This window comes from Lasioglossum baleicum, chromosome 12 (assembly GCF_051020765.1).
Source record: "Lasioglossum baleicum chromosome 12, iyLasBale1, whole genome shotgun sequence".
NCBI lineage: Eukaryota > Metazoa > Arthropoda > Insecta > Hymenoptera > Halictidae > Lasioglossum > Lasioglossum baleicum.
In genome coordinates this window covers 15,629,012-15,653,188 of record NC_134940.1, presented here as the reverse complement: position 1 = coordinate 15,653,188, position 24,177 = coordinate 15,629,012, and the positions used below count along the sequence as shown (strand labels likewise).

At 37.4% G+C, this 24,177-nt stretch overlaps 5 protein-coding genes across 13 annotated transcripts; 3 read left to right on the top strand and 2 right to left on the bottom strand.

The window, feature by feature from the left end:
• Nucleotides 1-997: 997 nt before the first annotated feature.
• On the top strand, nt 998-13,269 carry Spd-2 (spindle defective 2). Of its 5 annotated transcripts, none has more exons than XM_076434304.1 (19): nt 999-2,382; nt 3,951-4,078; nt 4,142-4,270; nt 4,940-5,085; nt 5,149-5,462; nt 5,537-5,706; nt 6,135-6,581; nt 6,651-6,896; nt 6,979-7,187; nt 7,257-7,520; nt 8,194-8,669; nt 9,075-9,245; nt 9,311-9,524; nt 9,615-9,791; nt 9,868-10,051; nt 10,134-10,332; nt 10,443-10,581; nt 10,657-10,841; nt 12,098-13,269. In XM_076434304.1, exons 1-19 carry the CDS (start codon nt 2,282-2,284, stop codon nt 12,432-12,434), a joined length of 4,236 nt encoding a protein of 1,411 aa, XP_076290419.1. In that variant the 5' UTR covers nt 999-2,281; the 3' UTR covers nt 12,435-13,269. The 5 variants fall into 5 exon arrangements, with proteins under 5 accessions (XP_076290420.1, XP_076290419.1, XP_076290423.1 ...); XM_076434308.1 differs by having other exon boundaries at nt 12,154-12,335; XM_076434307.1 differs by lacking the exon at nt 999-2,382 and adding an exon at nt 2,803-3,157.
• Nucleotides 12,444-13,505, bottom strand: LOC143213934 (ERI1 exoribonuclease 3-like). Its single transcript, XM_076434309.1, has 2 exons — nt 13,345-13,505; nt 12,444-13,269 (listed from the first exon to the last, which is right to left on the bottom strand). Exon 2 carries the CDS (start codon nt 13,252-13,254, stop codon nt 12,544-12,546), a length of 711 nt encoding a protein of 236 aa, XP_076290424.1. The 5' UTR covers nt 13,255-13,269; nt 13,345-13,505; the 3' UTR covers nt 12,444-12,543.
• Nucleotides 13,506-13,954: 449 nt separating this feature from the next.
• Nucleotides 13,955-17,074, top strand: LOC143214476 (CWF19-like protein 2). Its single transcript, XM_076435587.1, has 10 exons — nt 13,955-14,201; nt 14,261-14,662; nt 14,782-15,318; nt 15,396-15,516; nt 15,590-15,729; nt 15,803-15,868; nt 15,952-16,257; nt 16,329-16,484; nt 16,566-16,748; nt 16,825-17,074. The coding sequence occupies exons 1-10, from the start codon at nt 14,097-14,099 to the stop codon at nt 16,957-16,959; spliced, it is 2,151 nt and encodes a 716-aa protein (XP_076291702.1). The 5' UTR covers nt 13,955-14,096; the 3' UTR covers nt 16,960-17,074.
• Nucleotides 17,043-19,917, bottom strand: LOC143214481 (protein arginine methyltransferase NDUFAF7, mitochondrial). The gene is made up of 5 exons (XM_076435594.1): nt 18,668-19,917; nt 18,450-18,557; nt 18,098-18,379; nt 17,706-17,819; nt 17,043-17,612 (listed from the first exon to the last, which is right to left on the bottom strand). Exons 1-5 carry the CDS (start codon nt 18,983-18,985, stop codon nt 17,127-17,129), a joined length of 1,308 nt encoding a protein of 435 aa, XP_076291709.1. The 5' UTR covers nt 18,986-19,917; the 3' UTR covers nt 17,043-17,126.
• On the top strand, nt 19,793-23,989 carry Med19 (mediator complex subunit 19). 5 transcript variants are annotated; one of them, XM_076435597.1, is made up of 6 exons: nt 19,796-20,540; nt 20,598-20,752; nt 21,074-21,304; nt 21,380-21,536; nt 22,247-22,346; nt 22,958-23,989. In XM_076435597.1, exons 3-6 carry the CDS (start codon nt 21,118-21,120, stop codon nt 23,240-23,242), a joined length of 729 nt encoding a protein of 242 aa, XP_076291712.1. In that variant the 5' UTR covers nt 19,796-20,540; nt 20,598-20,752; nt 21,074-21,117; the 3' UTR covers nt 23,243-23,989. The 5 variants fall into 5 exon arrangements, with proteins under 5 accessions (XP_076291715.1, XP_076291714.1, XP_076291712.1 ...); XM_076435600.1 differs by lacking the exon at nt 20,598-20,752 and having other exon boundaries at nt 19,793-20,344; XM_076435599.1 differs by lacking the exon at nt 20,598-20,752 and having other exon boundaries at nt 19,793-20,430.
• The last annotated feature ends 188 nt before the right edge of the window (nt 23,990-24,177 follow it).

The window sequence follows — 24,177 nt, the reverse complement described above, 5'->3', positions numbered from 1 at the left end:
TTAGGCGAGGGGTGTGAAGCCACTTCCGGGGAGCGGGGAGCACGGTCACGTGGTACTCTGGTGCCCAACTAGTAATTGGTTCTAGCATATATGCGCGAAATTTGAAGATGAGACTTTTAGTTTGTCAACAATTATAAATTACGATAGGATATTTTCAATAAAATAAAGAAACAAAGTGTTTTATTTATAAATGCATGTCAAAATTAAACGGTCAAAAGTTAGAATCTATAAATATGAAAAATCTTATCTGTTTGGTATTTAATTTTACAAATACATAAAACGTTGTTATTTAGAAATAGGAATAACTAGGATATTATCTTTTACTTTTCTGCACTTAAGAAACTTTAAACGAATGTGCAACAGTATATAACTGATCACTATATGTATAATTAAATATCGGTTAGCTTTATAATGAAATATCAAAAATGTCATAAAATGCTAATCCAATTACTTAAATATTAAATTGTACAATTGTTAATATCTATTGCATAAAAGGGATTAGGATGTATTATTAATAATTTTCGTAACAAAATTGGGTTTTGTCAATTTTATTATTTAATATATTACATTATGTCTATAATGTAATGTCAAAGCGCATGTTCTTAGTTCTTATTAAACTGTTTGTTGACACTTATACCCCTATTCTTCCATAACTGTCTTTCAAAATTTCTTTTCACATCCTTTAGTAAACTAATTGCTCTAGCTTCCCAAAAAAGTTCAAATCGTATAGTACAATATTAAAAAAGTTATCGTCTTCTTTAGAGCGGTCTTAAACTTTTGTCCGCTACTATATATCTTCTAACATCTGCAATTCTTCAGTCCCTAACATATGCTTGTCCCTCAATGAGTCCAGGATTCCCTTCAAAGACGATGAGACGATGTCTCGTACGATTTTTACAATACACAGCGGCATTATCTAATTTTTAAAACTTATAATTCACTTCTCTGTCCGCGTCAGTGAGCGTTAGTCGGTGTCAGACAGTGTCAGATCCAGTGTCGCCAGATGAGGGGAGTCACGGTGAAATAATGTACCCTCTCTCTGATGACCAGAGTACATGCGCGTGCGCGACGGAGATTTAGTGGGGCGAATGGAAGACACGTTGCGCGTGCGCGATGGGGACGCAACAATGACATGACATTTCGCAGGTTTTAGGTTATTGCCGCGTAAAATTCACCCATTTACTTATTTCACATACTATGTAATTATTGATCCCTTTATGTCTATGTTGTGAGTTGTATTTCTTTAAAATGTAACGTTACAAATAAAACATGATTTGTCAATTTATCATGTAGAAGAAAAATGAATGAATTTATTATCCCAGTCTCTTTTATGCAACTATTTTTGAGGAGCGTATGAGGGTTAACAGTGTTAAAATATATTATGATTTATTGATTTTACTGGAATGTAACTCAGTACTACATACATACAGATTTCAAGATTTTTTAAATTGTACATATAAATAGTAAGCATTCATACTTCGCTTCACGACTGAAACTCCCACATGTTACAATTAATTTTATTTATAATAAAGAATGTTTACAGTCTCTACTTAGAACGACCCACATGATTTATTTCATTAAGTAGGTACATGTACATAATAGGTACGATACGATACACGGCAATAACCTAAAACCTGCGAAATGTCAGTCGTTGTTGCGTCTCCATTATGGTCTCCATCGCGCACGCGCAACGTGTCACACATTGCTCTGGTCATCAGAGAGGGGGTACCTTGTATTCCCCTCGAGTGACGGTTCGGTCACTTTCTGGCGACACTGGTCAGATCTGGTCAGATCCAGTCAAATCAGCCAAATGTCTTCTAAAAGTACGAATGCGCTTGCGCGATCACAACCAATCACCAGTTGGGCACCAGAGTACCACGTGATCGTCGTCCCCCGCACCCCAAAACTGGCTTCCCCCCCGCAGCGGTAACGTGACTCTAATAACTATAATAACTAGGATGGCGCTGGTTTCGATAGAGCGACATCACAGTTCAAACACAACACAAGTGGCGCTGTTCTCATAGAAATCACGCGAAACCGATCTGTAAAGTGCATAATTTGTCTATGGACAGAATATTTCGGAGCACTTTCAAATTTGAACGCTAAAATCGTTCAACTGTCAAAGAAAACGTTCAGAATAATACAGAATAATATGGTACGATCTTCCCTTCCTTTCGACGATTCTGCGAGTGAAACGTCGCTCATGAACTTCCGTACGTAAGTGTTCATCTCTCGAACGATATTTGCATACTGAAATCGAGGAGAAACAAAGTGCTCAACAATGTTTACACCATCAAAATCCACGAGTGCGAACTCCGTCGATGAAACTTTACCGAACACTCCTCGACCGCAAGCAACATCGACTGTACAAAGAAAAAGCACGTAAGTCCGGTTTCCTTTTTTTCCTTCTGTGGAACAATATATACCTTTATACGTATTGAGTATTAGACGTACACGAAATATACAGTGTGTCCCACGAACTCTGTCCACTTGAATATCTTGGTTATTTCAAACAATACGAGAAAATGTTACTTACGGAAGTTGTAGAGTTTAAAAACTACATAATATGGTATAAATGGTATTCTTTCACCTTTTCTTTTTTAAATGGAATGTCCAATTTTTTATGCTTGATTTCGATAGATTGGCGTATTCTCAGTATAAAAGTACTAAAGTGTATTTGTTCTAGAACGTACCATTGCTGAGATACTTCACTGTTTTCATTCTATTACTTTCATTATGGAACGTATTTGATTTACATTTGACATAGCGAGCATATCCTCGAATACGTTCCATAATGGAAGTAATAGAATGAAAACAGTAAAATATCTCAGCAACAGTAAGTTTTAGGACAGATACACTTTAGTACTTTTATACTGAGAATATATCTTTCGAAATCGAGCATAAAAAATTAGACATTCCATTTAAAAAAACAAAGGTGACCTCCATATCTGCTGTATCCTTCACTTGCAAGAGTATCATTTATACTTGACTCCAAATAAGAATGTACTTGTACTGCGCAAGTCGTTGCGTGTCAGCCATAAAATTGATGGCGTCAGCCAATGATCGCGTGGTCAGCGAAGTTACGAGTAGGGGGATTAGCCAATGAACGAGTTCCGTCAGAGTCAGATGCGCAGTAGACTCTTAAATTCGTCGGCTAGTAAGTACATTCTTATTTGGAGTCAAGTATATACTATACTAGCTTTAGCCCGTGGCTTCGCTCGCACAGAAAACCGTTTAATGCCCTCGGAAATTGATATTGTTTCTCCATAAAACCTTTTAACCCCCCATTCACCCCTATAGAGTTTTAATCTTATGTCATGCCGCCATCTTAGATTTCAAAACCCCTTTTCACCCCCTTAGGGGATCAATTTTTTAAAACGCCGAAACAGGTGTTTGATTAATTATATCAAAGAGCATTAAGACCAAGTATGAAGTAAATCCGACCACGAACAAAATATTCCTTATACAAACGTTGCCACCCCTTTTCACCCCCTTGAGGGTTGAATTTCGAAATATCCTTTCTTATCCCTCATATAGATCATAAAGGAAACCTCTGTGCAAAATTTCAGCTTTCTAGGTCCAAGGGTTTAGCCTGGGCGTTGATCAGTGATTGAGTCAGCACTGCATTTTTATATCTAGATCAGCACTGCATTTTTATATCTAGAAGAAGAAGAAAGAAGAGATTATGTAGTTTCTTAACACCCCACAACTTCTATATGTAACAATTTCTCATATTGTTTGAAATAAGATATTCAAGTGTACAGAGTTCATGGGACACACTGTATAATTACAATTACTAGTTCGGCCAAAGAGATTTTTCCCTATTAAGCCTATTGTAACAAGCTATGGTAGTACCCTGTACAACGCAATTAAAAGATTGTTTAAAAAGCCTATATGTATACATGTACAGCATTGTATCAACATCTTTTTGATTCTAACATGTTTTGTAGATTGGAAAGCAAGTTCCTTGATCAGAGTATTAATGAAGCTATATATAAACGATCTACGGTGAGGAAAAGCAATGTAACGCAACAGTCTGATGAATCGTCTCTTGGTATATTGGACAATATATCCTCTTGTAAGTTTCTCCTCACTCATTAATTTTATTAAAACTATCGTTGAATGCTGATTTCCTCTTAAGTTCTAGCCGAAGTTAGTCCTACCGAAGATTTACTCATGCAAAGCGAGAATACATCAGACACAGAACGTGAAGTTGCTAGAAAACTGCTTCAAAGATGCAGCTGCATTAGCACAACCTCTCTTACACATGGTAAAATCTATATGTATCTATGTACAGGTATCTGTATAGAGATATATACATTTTTGGAGCACCTTGTATACACAGTTGGGGCAATATTAAGTGGACACTCTTAAAAAATTGGTCCGAAGGATTTGAATTGAAAATGTTAGGCCGACTTTGCTAGAGAATGTATAAACAAAAATTTGTTTAGATTGCAATTGGTAGGAATAGTACAAAATTAAAAAAATGTTTCTTCAACCTTTTTATCTGAGCTTGTAACGATAATTTAAAAAATGCGTTCTATAGATTTCGGTAACTTATACGCACACTGAAAGTTTTATCAAAATCGGTCAACGTTGCAATGAGCTACATACGTTTAAAGATGAGAGCTTAAGGGTGAAAGTCGCAGTTTCTCAGCCTTGTTAGGGCATTTCGCCCTTTCGTGATCATCTTTAAACGTTTGATTTCAGTTACAGGCTGAGATAAAAAGGTTGATAAAACATAATTTTTTAAATTTTGCGTGATCATGATTTTGCATGAATTTTTGTTTACTCATTCTGTAGAAAACTAGTCAGTCTAACATCTTTAAAAAATTCAAGTCCTTTGGACCCATTTTAAAAAAGTTATGCGATTTTTAAGAGTGACCCTGACTGTATATGCCCTTCAAGAAATTGTAAATAAGTTCAATGATGCTTGCAGATACAAACAAAGAAAATAATGTCAACATTCAGAACCTGTCCGGCAATGTAACATCTTCGACGCTTACCAGCCAGGGGAAATCTCCTAATCAGACAAATACTAAAAATGAGAGTACATTATGTTCAAGCGTTAACAAGACCAGTAGTGTAAATATCATTTTCTAAAAAAGAAACCGTTCGAAAACCTTCTCAACAGAGGTTCATTTTCAGGTTGTTTTTGAGCCAAATGAAATAAGTGCACGTTCGTCTGGATTGAGCAGACGTTCGGAGAAACATTCGTCAACGACGTCAAGTAAAAACGTGAATGGAATAACGTTCGATTCAACCGCTGCCGAGTTGATGGCTCAGTTTGGCAACGAAGACTTCCGACCTGCCTCTGAAATGGCCAGTCAGATGTTGGCCGATGAAGTATCGTGGCAACAAAATTACTCGTACGCTCTTCCAGAAACGGATGTCGCTGAAAAGGAGTATTTGAATTTATCCTGTTTTTCGGGTATCATTGGTGAGCTGGATTTATCAGTGGAGTGAGTGTCTAAAAGAGTTTTAAATACAAATACTATTTCGCAGAACGATCGTCATCTCGTTCTTGTAATTTTAGATCTTCCTCCGGCCGTAAAATGTCCGTCGATGAATATTTCAAAAGCAAATGCGGTAATTTTGGAGCATTATCGGGTAGCGGGGTCGAAAGGCCAAGTCTAGGATTGTCTGTACATAGTCCGAGAAAGAAGAATCTTGTACCATTAGTTGACTTGACCATCGCAACAGAAAGTATGATCGACTAATTTTAAACCTTACTTTAACAGGGTAGACTCGTTTCCAGGATTGCAAGGGTGCGGGGTGCGCTTTCTCATTTCTCGATAATGCAGGCGATGGGGTCTTTCAGTAGTGAAAAGCGCTAGATAAAAGATCAATCTAGGCCGCGATCGCCCTCAAAAGTCTTTACGAGGCGTAATTTGCATTATTCGAAAGCATAAAGCTGCGACAGCTACATGCTGCCGAATAATGCAAATTACGTCTCGTAAACAGTAAAAATAGGTCTTTTGAGAGCGGTTGCGGCCTATGTAGATTTCTGATTTATCTAGCGCTTTTGACTACTGAGAAATCTGTAAAAACGAGTCTATCCCCTTAACTGCAAAACCTTTTACTTGAACTGTAAAAGACAAATTTTCTCTAAACTACCGATACTGATTTTGTAGCGTCTTCGGTTGGCTCGTTCGTTGCGAACGACAAAACTCTTCAGAACGATTCATGTGCGACGAAAGATATAGAAGAACAAAGTATCATGAGTTTAACTAGTATTGCCCAAGCATTACAGAATATCGATAGTAATACACCGCGAAGGTTAGTGGATCAGCTTATAATGGCAAAGAAAAAGAAGAAATCTACACAGACGAAAGAAGAGGCGAACAGGGACACGTATACTGTGATGTCGAACAGAAATTCGATGCCTGCAACTTCAAGTAGAAGCATCGAGAGTTTTGGAAAAGATATTGCACAATTAAATCTGTCTTCGAAATTGTCGCTAGACAGCAAGATTCCGAACGAGACGTTGCATCTTAAGCACTCGGATTCCGGTAGGCCTTCTTGTCAAGATCTGAAAAAGAGCATAAGTAACGGAAACACAAAGTCTTCGTACGGTCAAGGTACAGTCTGAACTTAGAACTTCGCTGTTTCTTTGTACGAACTAGCTTAAGAACGATCGTTAATTTTAGATCTTAAATCTTTCCTGGAAGTTCCAAAATTCTCCCTTCCAAATTACAATAAAGAACGAAACATGTCGCCTTGTGGTTCGCCAACTAACGTGAAACACAAACAAGAGAAAGAATCTGTTAATTCGAAAATCGAAGGAATGGGTCAGAAGGGAATTATAAAAGAGGAAAATCTCTCTTATAAAGATAAAACAGAATCTTTTATACAGGATCTTTCAAATTCTCGAGGAATTGATATTCCGTTAAATAGTATGCTATTACGACACTACAATCACTATGCTTTTGTATGCGTTTGGTTTCCCGACGAGTCGCTAACACTTTATTCTTGCAGGTGTTGTTATTGGCAAAAGTACGGAGGAACTGTGCAGTTGTATCGTTGGCATGCCAAGAGAAACAGACATCGAACTGTTAAACAAAAGCGACAGATGGATGATATGTTCTCTGAGTATAAATCAAGTTCAAGGGGACAAGAAAAATGTTCAACTGGTATTGCCAAAAGATGTCATCCTTATCAAACCAAACTCGGAACAAAATGCCAAGGTAAAGACGAAAAAATAAATGTTAACATTCTCTGTTATTAATGTTAAAACAAAAATCGATGTATTTCAGATCGCTGTAACGGTGGTGCAAATGTGTAAACCCATCATAGCAGTGTTAAATATAACAGTCTCGGATATGGTCACAAGATCCGAATGCATCATGAAGCACATAATTTGCTTTAAACCTGAAAAATTAAATGTAATCGTCTCGAATCCGTCTCAAAAGAGTGAACTAGATTTTCAATCGATCGTTGAGAATGATACAGCCGCTCTTCCTGTTACAATCAAGAATAAAAACAGCGTTGACATATGCGTGAAACTTTCTATATCGCAGGTAATAAATTATTTATCTTGGTGCGTTTTTGAAATTAACCAACATATACACTCCTCAAAAGAATTAAGGGATCACTTCTGCAAACACGAAAAATTGCACCCACTTTACGTGATCATAACTCCGTCAAAAATTGCTGTATCGATATCGTTAAACTATCGTTTGAAAGTCTGAAACCTCTACTTTCAGATGCTCTGTTTCCAATTTTTACTATGTTGGCTTTTTACAAAGTTATAGCGAGATGAAGACAACATTGACGGTTAACAAAAATTTTGTGCAACTTTGGAACATCACACGGGGAGCAACAAATTTTTTTGATAAATCGCGTTAATATCATTTGAAAGGGCTATCTTTCCTGTGTAAAATGTGTGGTTGCTGATTATAGTGCGATTTTTTTTATTCGAGTTATTCAACATTGAAATAAATATGCGCTTTTTAACTTTAACAAACCAACATAGCAACAATTTGAAACAGAGCATCTGAAACTAGAGGTTTCAGGCTTTGAAACCATTGTTTAACGATATCGATATGGCAATTTTTCACGGAGTTATGATCACGTAAAATGGGACCAATTTTTCGGGTTCGCACAAGTGATCCCTTAATTCTTTTGAGGAGTGTATATTATAATGTAAACCATTGTAGTGTAAACCATTGTTTCCCATATTATGTTTTGCAGGATGAACCGCGAGTATTTAGTCTGGAAAATTGCAATGAAATGCAACGGGTGACGCTAAAGCCACAAGAAAGTTTAACTACGAACGTGCAGTCCAAAGGTATTATACAGAAGCATCCAGATCCGTCTCGGAGATCCTTGCAATGCTACGATGGGAACTTGATGGTACATGTAGAAAATGACCCTGACGATACCATAATAATCAAAGAAATAGCCCTAAAAGTACAAATAGGGACATGTAAGATACAATTGATCAACACAGACATGCCTTTCGTGGTGTCCAACAAGCAACCGAAATCGATGAGTATGATCAACGTGGGAAATGTGCCGGTGCGGGTATTTGCTTCGTTCGTAGACAAGGATTCGGGGGGAAGCTGGAAGCATTTCACAGTTGAACCCGAAAATTTACATTTACTCCCTAACAAGATCGGTTGTTTCAATGTTACATACAAACCACAGAATCCAGACGTTTCGAAAATGTGAGTGAATGTTGCTGAAACTACTCTCTCTCTCTCTTACTCCAGTAATTATTATAATTTATAAGTAGACAGCGGATTTTATGGATTTATAATAAAAATGAGTCTACGTAATTTCAAACAGTAAAAACGTTAGATGAATTTGAAAATACTGTTATGCAATTTTCAATCTACTAGAAATATTAAGACAGAAAATACATTTCTATTTTACTCCAGTCGGTTGCAATCCAGGAAGAGAATTTTTATTTTGCACAAAGGTCCGTCGTGTCTAGTCATTTTCGTCATAAGTGCATAAAATCCGCGGTCTATTTAAAGTGTTCACCGATCGAAACTAAAAAGATTGGGTCTGTCTTTTAACTTTCACAAAGATGTAGCATCCTAAATGATCTCATTTTCGTACTCCCATAGGCACGCGAAAATACAATTCACGGCTAGCAATAATGTATATCTGTATTCTGTATGCGGGGAATCGAGTACTTCTGTGGAGGCAGAGAACGAGCATTATCTTCGTTGCGAAACACCTCAACAGTTGTCGTCTGCAAGTTCCCCATCGTCTCCTCACAGCGTGATCTCGAATAAGTAAGTTGCAGGTATATTTTTCCTGAACTCGAAAAAGTTGTTCTAAACCTATTGTTGTTGAATAGGTCGGGGATATCCGGAAGAAACTCTCCTCTCAGTTCAGTGTCAGGTTCAACGGTTGCTGGTGAGAAAATCCCGATAAGAACAACGCACGCTGCTTTGGTATGGAACAGCATAAAAGCGGGAAAATCGAATTGCAAGGAATTCACTATTCGCAACAGTAGCAATAACAAGATCAAGCTTCAAGTCACTATAACCGACAATGAGAAGAATTTTCGGGTAGGATGCCAAGATATAGGATGTTCAACTTTTGCCTGAGATATTTTTTCCGGGCTTAAGCGACTGATCGAAAAATTGATTTGATTACAGTTTCTACGAGAAAGACAAGCGGGTGACACAAATATGGTGCTGGTATTGCAAGGATTAGAAAGTAGAACATTATCCGTTGTATTTAATCCCCATAATCTGGGTGCAGCTACTGGCAGGATTATATTCAGACATTACGAACCTAGAAGAGACGATAACGATTCCCGGCCGTCGAAAGTGGTAAATAAAATCAGTGAATCTAATTTATTTTCATCGAAAAGAGGAAGTTGATCGATCTATCACGTTTGAATTCTAGTTATTCCTGTACGGTTACGGAGGCTATAGCAGCATCGACATTTCTGAAGCTTTCAAAGACACAAATGGGAAGATGTGGTTGTCCGTAGGCACACTAAATTCTGGTCGTTCTTTGCACGCTAGACTTCGGTTACAGAACACCGGGGACTTGTGCTCCTATTGTAAAATAAAATTGATACCGACAGGTTTGTTAGATTAATAAGAAAAGGGTATATGTATTGTCCGATCGGTGATCGGTCAGATTCATCCGTTCTTGGTTTGTTTCAGCTGTGTATCCTTCTATGGTTTCAAGCTGGCGCGTAAACCCTACCGAATTAATATTAAATCCGAAAGAAATACAGTGGGTCACTGTCGAATTTAATCCTCGGAAAGAAGATCTAGCGCAGTTACAACGAGCGCCTGTATCACATGTAGGAACGATACTTATTATCAACGGGGACGAGCCAACACGTTGGCGGATTCGCAGGTACTAAGACAACTATAACTGAAGATGAGTTACTCTAAGACAAAGGTCGGCAAGAAGTGCTCATTTCGCCCCCTTTGATGTTAACCTGTTGATAATTGAATAATTTGTAGATTGTACAATAAAATGAGGGAAACTGGTGAACTAAGCGGCAACGAAAACGAAGCGTTTCAAAGTATAGTTCATCCGATATGCAAAGCTTTCCCTGGTGAACAAATGATGCCGGATATAAATATGATCCGAGATTCACTGGTAATCACTCATTACTCTGTTTATTACTCTGAACTCGGCTAATATCCTTTTATTAATTTGCTCAATTCGATTCAGCAAAATTTGGGAGATTTGTGCCAAGGAATTTGTCGGAACGAGATTATGCTTACGATGGAAGTGTGTGCTGATGAAACCCTGGCAGCTTTTCAGCATGACGCTGACGAATCTCAAATGTTTTATTCTTTGTGCAATGATGATAGTCACATTTATGATGGAAACGGCGAAAGTTTTTTAGCCTCCGAGTAAGTTTCTGATAGAAGCACTTAACGGGCTGGACTCGTTTCCAGGATTGCAAGAATGCGGGCATCCCGCATCAGCTTCTCATGTCTAGATAATACATGTCTAGATAATACAAAGATGGAGTTTTTCAGTAGTCTAAAGCGCTAATTAAAAGTTAATTTAATTATTCGGCAACATGTAGCTATCGCAGCTTTATGAAAATACAGTATTCCCTCGGATGATGTGACAACCTCGGGGGTATGGAGTCTCAAAAAGCGTAGAGGTACTACTTTCTTTGATAGAGAAGGACAGCGCGTAAACGACTGAGAAGGACTGACACTTATTTTTCATTCTTTTTTTACAGAACTTTTACCAACGTATTTGTGAATTTTTTCTAATGAAAATCAGTCGGTATAATTCGGACCATATTTACTAATTTAAAGTGTGATAATAACTCGCTGTGATATCGGTAAATATGACTGAAACTCTGTCGAGTTTGGTCTTTTTTAACCAAGGAAAGCTCACAAATCTATTGATGAAAGTTTCGTACAAATGGAATTAAAAATGAAGAAATTATGAATGAAACTAACAACGTCTTGTTCAGTGATCGGTTCTTCAAACAGCTGGCATAATGCGAGGCCTGGGAGCAAATTCGGGTCTTTAAGTTTAAACAGCTCGATATGCGAGGCTTGGAAGCGAATTTTGACATCTCTTTCTTTCCACATGCTGTCCTTCTTTGCGTTCGAAACTGTCATCGCTTATTAAACAAGTAAATATAATCGCAATTCTATCGTGTTCGGTCTCGTTTTAATCAGAAAAATTTCACGTAGCCGTTGGTAACGGTTTCGTAACAAAATAACTAAAATTAAGAAAGTTTCAGCATTGCATTAGTATTGCCTCACCGATAACCGAGCTCGGATCGTGTTTCTTTGTAGCGTATTCCCAAGGGGGAACCTCCTAGTAGTGGAGATAAAAAAGTAACATCATCCGCACAGACAAAAGTCACATCATTCGAAGGAATACTGTAGCTACGTGCGCAGCTTTATGCTTCCGAATAATGCAAATTGTGCCTCGTAAACGTAAAAACAGGACTTTTGAGGGCGATTGCGGCCTAGATTGATCTTTTATCTAGCGCTTTTGACTACTGGAAAAGCCCATCGCCTGCATTATCGAGAAATGAGAAGGCGCATCCCGCACCCTTGCATTCCTGGGAACGAGTCTACCACCTTAATCCAAGAAACGCTACACAGAAATTCATGTTTAATTATAAAATTTTCAGCATGCTTCTAGCGAACAGTACGTCTCAAAATGTGTTGAACGTTGATAATTTTATAGTTTCACCGTCTATTGTAATTTTAACTCCACCTACGAAGATTGAGGCACTCATAACTATAAAAACTACGTGCACCGTCGCTCAGGTGTTCGAGACCGCCTTATCGAATACAGAATATTTGAGCGTCATGCCCGCAGAGGGTATGATACCTACGAGAAGAGATTTTCAGTTGAAAATACAGTGCAAACGGAAAGTCGATCGTAGCTTTAACGCGGTGCTCGAGATCTACACAGAAAATAACAAGTTGGTTGTACAAGTCAAAGTGAACGTTAAACGAATGTGAATCGCGCTGTTAGATTTAAGACTTTTACTTAATATTTATTCGTCAGAGTATAGCTGTAGCTTTACAATTTTTATATGGGCAATATATTTTATAATTAATAAACGAATGTTCAATTTTTCCTTTGAGGTATTATATAATTATTCCTTAGATGTTGTAATAGTACATCGGGTGCAGAGTTTATTTTAAATACCATGTTATGCTTCTCATAGAGGGTTTGTATTATAGTCACCATGTTTTTCACATCGTCTATGCCAGAATGCAAACGTCCTTCCAGAGGAAGTTTCAGTTGAGAAAGCATGTTCGGCATATTTCGTGGATAATTGTTTGTCGCATCGAAAAAGCTTTCTTTAAGGTCTATCCATTTTGTGAAACGAGCTGGTAACGTTATATTTTCTAATCTACACTGACTGGGCAGCATCACCCTTAAGTCCCAGTGACCGCTCGTAACGAAAGCACTCTTGTTCTCGCCTTTAAAGAAATTATTCTCTTCCAGCCAATTTTCGAATTTATCGAATACTTCTGGAAAATGTGGTTGACTATCTACCATCTCCTGTATAATGCCGGTTAATGACGTACAAAAAGTAGTGAGATTCGGATGAACTCTTGGTTTAACGTATTCGTGAAAAACATGTTCGATTTGCCAACTTGTCGTAGACACTGCCGCACATGGAAATTCAATGATCTCTTGGGGTTTTAATATCTCGTACTGTTTGCAAGTAGCTTCGAAATCGAGCACTAGCAAATAATTAAAATGTTGTTTGACTTCCTTTACCAGGCCGGGAGGAGCCCTCGGATATTTCTTAATGATTCGATGAGCCATTCTCGGTCAACAATGCTAACACCAAAAGAAACATACTGGAATTATTATTTTGAATTTAAACGCAATAGGTTATGTGCGTGGGATACTTACAAAACATTGATAAGTTCCGCTCACGGACCTAACCTGTCCTAACCTAAAGGTGCCTAAACTAAACCATGGACCTAAACATGGATACGGTATTCGGGTCCTAATGGTCCTAAGTAGCCACGTCGGGAATCATCGGGAATTGATCGTAGAGTCACCGTAGAATACAATGCCAGCGCCGCCTGGCGCCGCCTGGAGCAGTGTTTCGATTGAACCCAACTTTTTTCGTACGATGGATGGCCGCTAGAGGCGCTGCGCGGAAAGACAGTAACGTATCTACTGGCCTGGAGCCAGTCAGTGATGGTAGGTAAGGCGCTTTTTCGCGCATGCGCGACTATTCTAACCTCAGACGGCCTCAGTCATGTACGAAGATCGGGTACCTTCGGCACCTCGCTAATTTCGCATAATTTCATAATGTTATAGCTGGCGTCAAGACGAATTCAACGACCTACTTTTTTATGACCCTGAGCCCATAAATAACGCTGCAATATTTTATTCCCGTTTTTCGGCCCACTATGTGACAGCGGCGCGGCGCGGCGTAGGCGTAGGGCGCCGCCGAGCAGTTCCCCACAAACTTCGGACGTAGATACGGTCCTGACGAAACTCGCGCATGCGCGACTATTCTAACCTCAGACGGCCTGGAGCAGCCTGGAGCCTCCATCTCCATCCACCTCCATCCCTTTATTCCTAACCTATATCCATGGTTTGATACAACTACTTCGATTCATCTTCGATTACAGTGAAGAAATATCTTGAAAATGAAACATAAGAAGGAAAAATGCAAATCGAAATATGAAAACGATAAATCGCGGAAGAAAGATAAGAAAAAGCGAAAGAAGCACGATACGTCAAATTCGAGTGATGTGAGTATTTGCTACTGTTTATTTATGTCTTATGGTTTAGAATGGTAATATTATTTTAGGACGATAGTGCAGTTGAACAGGAATGGGTGGAAAAATCCGTAATTCAAACTGACCTTACAAATCAAAATGTACCCACATCAACAAGAAAAGAAGAATCTTGTAAAAGAGAAGATTGGATGACTGTAAATAGTATATTTCCTTGTGTCTTTAATGATAAAAAACCATCGTCTGTTAGTTCGGACAAACAGAAATGTGATTTAGACAAATTGGGACAAAGCGATAAGGAGTTAAATCCTTATTGGAAGGAGGGTGGAAATGGTCTGCCCAGTGTGGATTCGGTAAGTACGAATAGGGACCAATCTATGGACGCGAATTGGCTTAAGAAAAGTCTTAAGCGTGCGCAAGAAGAGGCGGAAAGGGAAGGCAAAAGTTTAGAAGAAATAGCAGCTCAGAGATGGGGCGTAAGTATAAATTATTGTTTAGTTTTGTGTGAGATTGTGTGTGAATAGGTGGGTAACGTGATTTCAAGACATAGTGGAAACAGTAGTGTTAATAAACTGCTATGTATTTATATTTTCAGTCCTTAGAAGTTATTCAATCAATGATATCGAAAGCAGAAAAAATGTGTTCAAGGGGCAATTACAAGAAACAATACGATAGAAGAGATGATCATGTGAAAAAAAGCGAAAGATACAAAACTAGCGGAGAATGTTTAAATTATTCTGCAAACTCGAAAAGCGATTACCATAGATCGAGAAGATATAGGTCTAGATCCAGAAGTAGCGATCGAAACGAACAACACAGTATGCGAAATAATGCACAATACGAAAAGCGTAAACAGACATACAAAAGACCTGTAGACTGTACAGACGACGATTATTCTGTTAGTACTTCGTACAATGCACATTGTTCGACTACAAAAAGATGGCAAAAAGCAACGGTATCGGATAAAATCAAAGATACTCGATCGAATGCTTCTGAATTGAAAACCATCAGTGTTGAATCCAACAGCAACGTAAATAACATAAGTGGTAATAAAGAAATTAATACAGTACCAGAGTTGGATCTAAATAAATTAGGGGCAAAAATTGTTAAAGCAGAAATAATGGGTGATACTGTACGTTTCTACTTACTTTTTATACTTACATCCGCAGAAAGCATCGATGATTAATAATTTGCATAATTTTTTTGTAGAAACTCGTTGCTGAATTAAAAATTCAACTAAAGGAAGCTAGGAAACTTGCAACGAATGCTATTCGGTTAAATGAGTCGGAAAAAGATCAAACTGTAATCCTCACAAGGACCGATATGAAAGGTATGTACGAAAGACCATTGATAAAATTCCATTCAAAGACAAGGATTCATTAATAAGTAATATACATTAACAGGCGTAACAAGACCGCTGGAGCATAGAAATCAGTCTACAGATTCATCAAGAAATACGAAACGAAAAACTGCACAAACCCACACTGCAGGCAAAAGAACGCTGCATTACTTCGACGATGACAAATATTCATTGCAAGAATTAGTAAGTAGTTCCTTCAGGTAAACCAATTCGTTTTGTTATTGTTATAGATAAGTAAAATTCTGAATTGTTTTAGTTTCAACGAGAGAAAGGAAGGTCTGCCAACGAAGATGATGCTGCATTTACTAAAGTTGCATCTAGGGTATGTGTGGACAAGCAAAGAATATTTAGTTTAATATTATTTTGTACAATATTGATAAATAAAATAAACATGTTGATTTGCAGACCATGAACATGGATGAGATATTCGAAGAACAAATAACGCGAGTTCAAGAGAGTTCGAAACGGGATGAGAAGGATCGTTCTCTTGCTATCAAGGAGCATAAACGCTTATCAAAAAGTTTGGATACTTGTCACTGGTGTATCGATTCGAAATACATGTTAAAACATATGATCGTTGCAATGGATTCTGAAATATGTTTGAGTCTTCCTGCGTATACCTCTTTAACCGAAGGACATTGTATGATCACACCAGTACAGCATATTGCATGTCAATTGCAACTAGATGAAAATATTTGGGAGAAGTTAAAGGTGCAATATGATTTTGAACACCGCATCTTTGCGATTGCATAAAATTATTCGTATGATTATCTTATTTTCAGGCGTACAAACAAGCCTTGTACAACATGTTCGCGGAACAAAACAAGTATCCCGTGTTTTATGAAATTTATAAAAATCGTCACAAATTTGCACACATGCAATTGGAATGTGTTCCCTTACCAAAAGAAATAGGTGAACTAATTCCTATGTACTTCAAGGTAAGATTATGTACATATTTGTATCTATATATAATACAAAAATCCTTATTACTCATTATATGTATATTAATTTTTCTGCAGAAAGCATTATTGGAATGTGAAACAGAGTGGTCAATGAATAAAAAGATTATTGATCTTGAACACAAGGACATAAAACAAGCCGTACCAAATGGTTTATCTTATTTCATGGTCGAGTTTGAAATCGGAAAAGGATATGCGCATATCATAGAAGATGAACATTTGTTTCCAAAAAATTTTGCAGAGGTAATTGTTTGATTAAATAAACTGAAGGAAGACAAAACAATTATTTACGAGAACGATATTTCTTGGTTTATTCTAGGAGATTATTGGAGGAATGTTAGATTTAGATCATGATGTATGGCGTAAACCCAGGAAAGAAACATTCGATAAACAACGAGAAAAGGTGTTAAAATTTTCGGAAATTTGGAAGAATTATGATTGCACAATTACGTAATTGTACATAATTTGAGAATATATGTAATTCCGAAACAGATATTCGTAGCTGTAGTTATATACTATATCTGTAAATATCAAAAATTTTTATAAAAATAGATATTATTTTATTGAAATTGCAAACGATACATTTCACTGTACTTTTATACGTTCTACCCTTCTCATTCATTAGAATCCTGCTATTGGTAGTTTCTGGAAATGATCTTTCAAAATAAAAGGAAATAGAGATAAAACTTTGAATTTACTCCCCATTTTACTTTCGTCCATTATCATTTCATACTCAGATTCTAAACGTTTTCGTACTTCTTCCGAAGCATTTTGTAAAAGCATTTGCAACCGTACATCGATCCCAAGATTTTTTAGGAAACATGCTTGAGTTATCGGACCGAAAGTTAACAAACTGTTATCTTTCTCTGCAACCTTCTTTATGACTGCAAAATCGACATCCGCCGTCAAATCTGCAGTTCCTGGATATGAAAGTGGATCGTGTAGTTTGTGCTGAGAAAATGCGCGAAATGTATCAGTTTTATCGCCGCTATGTCCATAATCGCAAATCCAAGCAAATCCACCGCATTCCTGTAGGTACTGAGCTATATATTCTACCGTTACAAGAGTTTGCGGGCTGACTTCTACGTGATTTCGTTTCTCATCATTCTACAAATAAAAAAGTAACGATGAAAAATTTGTTTGAAGTTTAAATAAATGTCGTTTGTAACATTATTTTCATAGAAGAATTACAATTCTTACAGAGATATAAAACATAGCAGGTGTTTGTGCATTCGATAACACGTAACGAAACTTTTCTTCCTTACTTCCTTCGATTATATCCACCAAAATTTCACTCCATCCTCTGTCGGTTCTCTGAAGTTAAGCAAATTCCATTTACATGTTGTAGGTATGTATGATTTTAATATTAATTACTAAAGACTGCGGATCTTCATGCAAAATGAGAATTGTTTGCAACTTGTCTGCATAGATACTAAATTTCTTTCCTTAACGATTTTAATAGAGGCGAAATCATATATTAACATCTCCAATTTTTTAAATTTTACGACAATTCTGAATTTCATCTACTCAATTTTTTCCTATAAATACATAAAGATCCGCAGTCTATGTATTACGCTTATCTTTTCAAATACCTGAAATTTATGTATCGGCAGAGCATCGAAAAATTCATGCGCTAAAAATATACTAAACTTTTTAGGTATATCCTTAACCGAATAATACCAATACACGTTGACATTATCTTCTGTAACACCTTCTCTATAATAACGGACATCATTATGTTTCGCCTCATTTTCTAGAATGTTATGTTCTTTGGTTGTTTTACACAAATTCTTTGCCTGAATTAAAGATAAAGCAGGACTGATTTCCACCAAGTGTACCGATACATCGCTTAAAACGTTTAGTTGCTGAAATACCTGTGTTATAAATGTATACTTTTACAATGAAATCGATACATTCTATACGCGTTAAGCTCCAAAAGCATACCCGCAATATATCTCTAATTAAAGTTCCTCTACCTGGACCTAACTCGACAAGTTGGAACGGACATTTAGTGATTTTTAGTTTTTCATAAAGTATCCAAACTGCTACCATCTGAAAAATGTAAATGAAAATCTTCTCTAAAACGATTGAGAGTAAAATTGGTAAAATACAGAGAGTAAAATATATCAGTGATTCAGAGACTTTGAGCAAGACTTACATACTTCTCCAAATAGTTGTGTCACCTCTGGGGATGTTATAAAATCACCTTTTTCTCCGAAAACATCTTTCTTCATATAATAGCCCGCAGTTGGATGAGTTAAAACTTCTTTCATATAGTCGGCAACGGTAATAGGACCACATGCTACGATTTTTGAATGTAAATGCCGATAAAGATCCGATAACTTTTCTTCATTCGAATGCGACGAATGGGTTGTTGAACAAAAGAGATAAGTTGTTTTCCGACAATTTGATAATACTTTTGTTTCTAATAATCCATAATTCTTTATACATTTCCGAAACAATCGAAACATTTGAAACATTGTCCTAATTCTAATTCTAATAAACGCACTGTATGGAGAATTATCGACAAAACTATCGAGGAACTATCGAGGTACTATCGATAGTTCTCACTATCGAAAACTATCGCTGATGTATTATTTTGTTATTCGCCCTACTTCCAGCCAAAAACAAGAAATAAGGGTATTCGGTATTCTCGTAAACTCTTATTTTTGCGATCGATGTTCTTCTATGTCCTATGTCTTATGTAATAACAGCTTTGATATTAGGTTGTTGCATATGAAATGTTCGATTTTAGACAAAACGTTTCGATCAAGAAATGCTATTACTGCCTATAAATTTATTATCGGTTCTATAGGTTTTTTTATTTCACAATTAATGAAATTATAAAGATGCTTTCATAAGAAATGATTTAGGTTTTAGATAATAAAAAAAAGAACCGAGCTTCGAGATTTCGCCATAGACAGCGCCACTTTCGTTCGCTACAGTTATAGTTATATTCTTGTGTCTTGTAATATAATATTTTCAATTATTTATATAAATAATCCCTGATGTTACGTTGAATGCCTCCGTTTGATTTTTTTCCATTAAAAAGAAAACGCTCAAATCACTGTTGAATTGATAGTTCGACAAAACAACTAAATATATGAACCACGAAGGTTGGCAGGTTATATGCTCGTATATCGTTCATATGAATTGATGCGAATGCACAATATCGTTTGAAAGGGAAGCTTACATTTATATTGAATGTAAGTTCCCTCAATATTTCCTTGTTTATTATCGTGTGTATGCAAGTCAACGGTTTGACCTCCGCGTGTCTTACATATTCTTCATTCATTCATTCAAATGAATCGGAACCAAATATTGCAACCGATTGCAGATCTGTGTTAATCTTCCGACTTCTGACACATAACTAAAATGAGAACTAAATATATGTATAAATGGTTTACATTTCTTTATTTGTTCCGACTATTTAATTTTCACGCTACCTCTAATATCAGTGTCGGATAAATTGCATCAGATAATTTTGTCAAACGATATATGTGCCTAAAATTGAATCGAAGGATGTATTGAAAACGCACCTAAAATCAGCGTTTCGGTATACCTGCCGATATGGACAAAAATAGATTTCACGTTTACGAAAAGATTCGATGAGACAAGGATCAGCCAGGAGATCAGCCAAGGATAAAATACTTAAATCGTTTCTCGCTTGTCGTTTCGATTAGCATTAACTAAATAAGGAACGCAACACGGTCGAACACGTTTATTTATTTCACGATGCATCTGACTCTGTGTTGTATGCGGTTTCTTATCTACATCCCTGATCCCGTACATGTACTTACATGTCTCAATCTAGAAGTCCGATGCCTACTTTTTAAAGTGTAAGCTATCGAATGTGCGTGGTGTGTGACGTCTGAAAACGGGAGAGAAACAGGACATAAAAATTTGTAAATCGATCAGTGCTTCGGTAAGGGATGAACTCGAGAGGGAGGGTTTGTTGGTTAACGGAGATACCCAAAGAACTAATGGATTTAAATGAATCGATGTACACGGACCCGTCTAGACGTATTCATATCAGTATGTACTTCACCGTGAACCGTAACATCGTACGATTTTGATTGATTTCTACCTTAGAGACACAGAAAACACCACTGCTCGTGATGCCTTGCTACCGACAACGATCGTTTTTCCCTTTACACGAACTGTAACCTACGAACGAGTGATACGATCAAGATGTTCACGAAACGATCAATTGGCACCTCGATCAATTCACGGACGAGGAAATTCCGGTGACGATCGTTATCTTGTTTCATATAAATATATACATACGTAAAAAATGTTTCCTAGAAAATTACACATTGAAATTCGACGAAATTCCAAGCTATGTCTCAAGCATTCGACTGTTCTTCTGATTGTATAACTTATCGAATTATGTATCCCTGTTACAATTGTGTTGCATGGTGCCCGTACACAATAATAGAAGACTTATGTGTTTACCGTGCGTCGCTGTAGTAGCACCGAGCTGTTCTCAGATGCTTTAGCAAAGCACAAAACGCTCGTCGATTACTTTTAGAGGATCCTCTAACCGTCTTGTTTCTGCTCTATATCAGAGCCGATTAATTGTAGTGAAGGTGCCATGAAGTAAAATCAAAGGATGATGATGGGCGATCAGTTTCGTAGCAAAGTGGAGCAATATTCGCCAAAGTCGTCACCCAGGGGAGCGCGTTCCCCTGTTGTTTCGCGTCAGGATTCGACGGGGACCCTCAAAACAACCATATCCCTGGGAAAGAATCCTTCGATCGTCCATAGCGGGCCTTTTTACTTGATGAAGGAGCCCCCTGGTATGCCAGACTGTTTCTAAAACTAAAATAGATTTAACACTACAATATCGTCTAATCCATTCTATCAATTTACAGGAGAAAGCGACCTTACAGGGGCAAGAAATTTAATGAACTATTATGGTCTGGAACATTCTTATAGTAAATTTAGTGGAAAGAAACTCAAGGAACAACTCTCTTCTTTTTTACCGACCCTACCTGGAATCATAGACAGACCCGGTCATTTAGATAACAGGTATATCTATTAGTGGTATAGGTTACAGTAGAGCAGGGAGTTTCAACTTGTTCCCCTCAGAGAACCGCAAGGTCACTGCCATTAGTCAAACTTCTTCCCACTGCTACGTACAGCCATAGAGTGCTGTGCTGGGCATGGTTGGGGCCCCTCCAACGCTTGCTTCCACCATCAACGTTTCTTCCGTGCAGAGCACACCTTTGTCGTGTTCGCTAGGTGTTTCGTGTCTTCGTTGCACCACCATAACGGTGCTTACTGGAAGGGGACAGTGAACACTATGGTGGGGATGGTTTTGTCTGAATTTAGATAAATCTGTGGTTGTAAGGAAAAACGCTGCATCTTACAATTTATAGCATAGGATTTATGTATTTACCAGAATACAGCTTCAGAGTAGTATAAAAATAATAGAATACAAAGAATAAGGCTAAAAAAATAATGCAATTTAACCGATGTCCTATGTCAAAGCATTAGTGATCAGAACTTTAAACGGCAATACCTCGAAAGTGTATGTGACATGCGGCGTTCTTCCTGACAACCACAGAAATGTGCCCAGCACTGTTCTACAACAACAATGAAGTCTAAGAGTGGGGATAGAGTCAAAGCGGGGAATGTGCCGCGTATGACTCGCGAGCTACAAGTTGAAATTCCCTGCAGTAGAATGTACAAACACTTGAAACATGTACAGTAGAGATCAAAGTACTTCTGCTTTTCAGTTCGTTAAGATCCGTCATAGAAAAGCCTCCGATTGTCGGGAAGGAATTGCTACCACTGACCAGCGTTCAATTGGCTGGTTTTCGCCTACATCCTGGACCTGTAAGTGAAGGATGCGGTTGGTTAGATCAGCGGTCGGCAAACTCATTGGTCAAAAGAGCCAAATATCAGCAGTACAACGATTTAGATTTCTTTCGAGAGCCAAATTTCTTTACAAGAACCTTGTTTTTAGAAGTCTGTTAAAACTAGCTACAGTGAATATAATTAGATATCATACTTTATAATAATCTCGTTCATTGATAAATAGACTGCGGATCTTTATGCATTTATAGCAAAATTGAGCAGATGAAATTCAAAATTGTTGGAAAATTTAAAAAATTGAAGATGTCAATATATGATTTCTCCTCTATTCAAATCATTAAGGGAAGAAATAACGTTCAATTTGATTTCTATTCCTTGTAGAAAATTTTTATTTTGCATAAAGATCCGCAGTCTATCGATAAAAATAGAGTAAAAATTGATCTTTATTTGAATTTAGATATGACACACTGACTGATTGAAAATTGTATATTAAAATACTATTAAATTAAAATAAGATTAATTAATTTTAAACACGTCATTCGTGAAAGAGCCGCAGTTTGCCGGCTACTGGGTCAGATTAACAAAAGAAAATAATTCAGAAAGAGAGTAAAGAGAATGTTGCGTGTTTGCAGTTACCGGAGCAGTATCGGTACGTGAATCAAGCTCCGCAAAGGAAGCACAAGAACAAACATAAAAAGCATAAACACAAGCCTGGTGAAGTACCTAGCGGTCAAGAAGCAACGACAACGGACATTGGTGGTTCGGACACTCACGAGAAGAAGCACAAGAAACAAAAAAGACACGACGAAGAGAAAGAGGCCAGAAAGAAACGTAAGAAAGAGAAGAAGAGAAAAAAGCAGAAGCACAGCCCCGAACACACCGGAGGATTAACACCGTCTCAACATTCCAACTCGTGATCTTTAATTCTACCTTTTTTGTTTGTACCAAACCTTCGACCCGGCGTTGATCTTTGCGGGCACAATTGATTTCTTCCCTTCTAATTGTTTAAGAACGCGCATACACGAACAATTTTGTGCGAGCAAAGTGGCATCTTCCATGGAAGTTCTGTTGAAGCGTAAGTTGACGCCCGGTTTTCATAGACTCGTTCACATTGTTGTCGTACATTTTCAAACGACGACGTTCGATCTTCAACGAAAACTGTGGATCCTTTTTCTTACGGCAATTGTACACTATCAATATGTAATATAGACTCGAGACTGTGTAAAATGTATGTGTTCCACACGTGTACGTGCGAGGTATGTGTGTGCCGCAATTTACCATTTAACTCATCAAGACCATTCATTTTTCGCCCACAAGAGAAGAAAAAAGAATCGTTCGTTACCGATTCGTAATCTTTGTACGAGATTATTGATCTTTATAAGCGTATTGTAAAGAAGTTGAGCAACTTGATGAGTTAATAGGAGATAGATTTAAATCGTTAGCATAAACAAAGAGTACTGTTACTCTTCGTGTAAATATATATATCGAAACGACGGCAAGGAGAAACAAATAACACTGCATCGAGGACCGTGTTTTGTAATAACGACTACCATCAGCCAGCAGTGTATTTTATTCGCGGGATAAGACCAAAATTATACGTTGCACTGAAAACTTAAGTTAAGTGTAGTATTATGATACCGAAAATAAAAAATTCTTAAATTGAAGCGTAGTTGTTTCTTATTTCTGTTCGGAAAGGAAACTAATGTTGGCAAATCAAGATTCGTGGTGTACAACATACAGTATTCCTTCGGATGACGTGACAACCTCGGGGGGTATGAAGTATCCCTATTTCACGTGTATTTTAGTACACGTTTAAAACCGCGATCTCTAGTATGGAGTCTCAAAAAGCATA

What these genes read in the sequence shown, in the direction of transcription:
- Spd-2 (XM_076434304.1), top strand. Translation starts at nt 2,282, where the DNA reads ATGTTTACACCATCAAAATCCACGAGTGCGAACTCCGTCGATGAAACT. An exon ending in ATTGGACAATATATCCTCTT is followed by an intron (nt 4,079 to 4,141) that starts GTAAGTTTCTCC and finishes TTTCCTCTTAAG; the next exon opens with TTCTAGCCGAAGTTAGTCCT. An exon ending in AATCCAGACGTTTCGAAAAT is followed by an intron (nt 8,670 to 9,074) that starts GTGAGTGAATGT and finishes GTACTCCCATAG; the next exon opens with GCACGCGAAAATACAATTCA.
- LOC143213934 (XM_076434309.1), bottom strand. Translation starts at nt 13,254, where the DNA reads ATGGCTCATCGAATCATTAAGAAATATCCGAGGGCTCCTCCCGGCCTG.
- LOC143214476 (XM_076435587.1), top strand. Translation starts at nt 14,097, where the DNA reads ATGAAACATAAGAAGGAAAAATGCAAATCGAAATATGAAAACGATAAA. An exon ending in TAGCAGCTCAGAGATGGGGC is followed by an intron (nt 14,663 to 14,781) that starts GTAAGTATAAAT and finishes TTATATTTTCAG; the next exon opens with TCCTTAGAAGTTATTCAATC. An exon ending in AATATTCATTGCAAGAATTA is followed by an intron (nt 15,730 to 15,802) that starts GTAAGTAGTTCC and finishes GAATTGTTTTAG; the next exon opens with TTTCAACGAGAGAAAGGAAG.
- LOC143214481 (XM_076435594.1), bottom strand. Translation starts at nt 18,985, where the DNA reads ATGTTTCAAATGTTTCGATTGTTTCGGAAATGTATAAAGAATTATGGA. An exon ending in TGACACAACTATTTGGAGAA is followed by an intron (nt 18,558 to 18,667) that starts GTATGTAAGTCT and finishes TACATTTTTCAG; the next exon opens with ATGGTAGCAGTTTGGATACT. An exon ending in CTGCTATGTTTTATATCTCT is followed by an intron (nt 17,613 to 17,705) that starts GTAAGAATTGTA and finishes TTTTATTTGTAG; the next exon opens with AATGATGAGAAACGAAATCA.
- Med19 (XM_076435600.1), top strand. Translation starts at nt 21,118, where the DNA reads ATGATGATGGGCGATCAGTTTCGTAGCAAAGTGGAGCAATATTCGCCA. An exon ending in CTTGATGAAGGAGCCCCCTG is followed by an intron (nt 21,305 to 21,379) that starts GTATGCCAGACT and finishes ATCAATTTACAG; the next exon opens with GAGAAAGCGACCTTACAGGG. An exon ending in CCCGGTCATTTAGATAACAG is followed by an intron (nt 21,537 to 22,246) that starts GTATATCTATTA and finishes TCTGCTTTTCAG; the next exon opens with TTCGTTAAGATCCGTCATAG.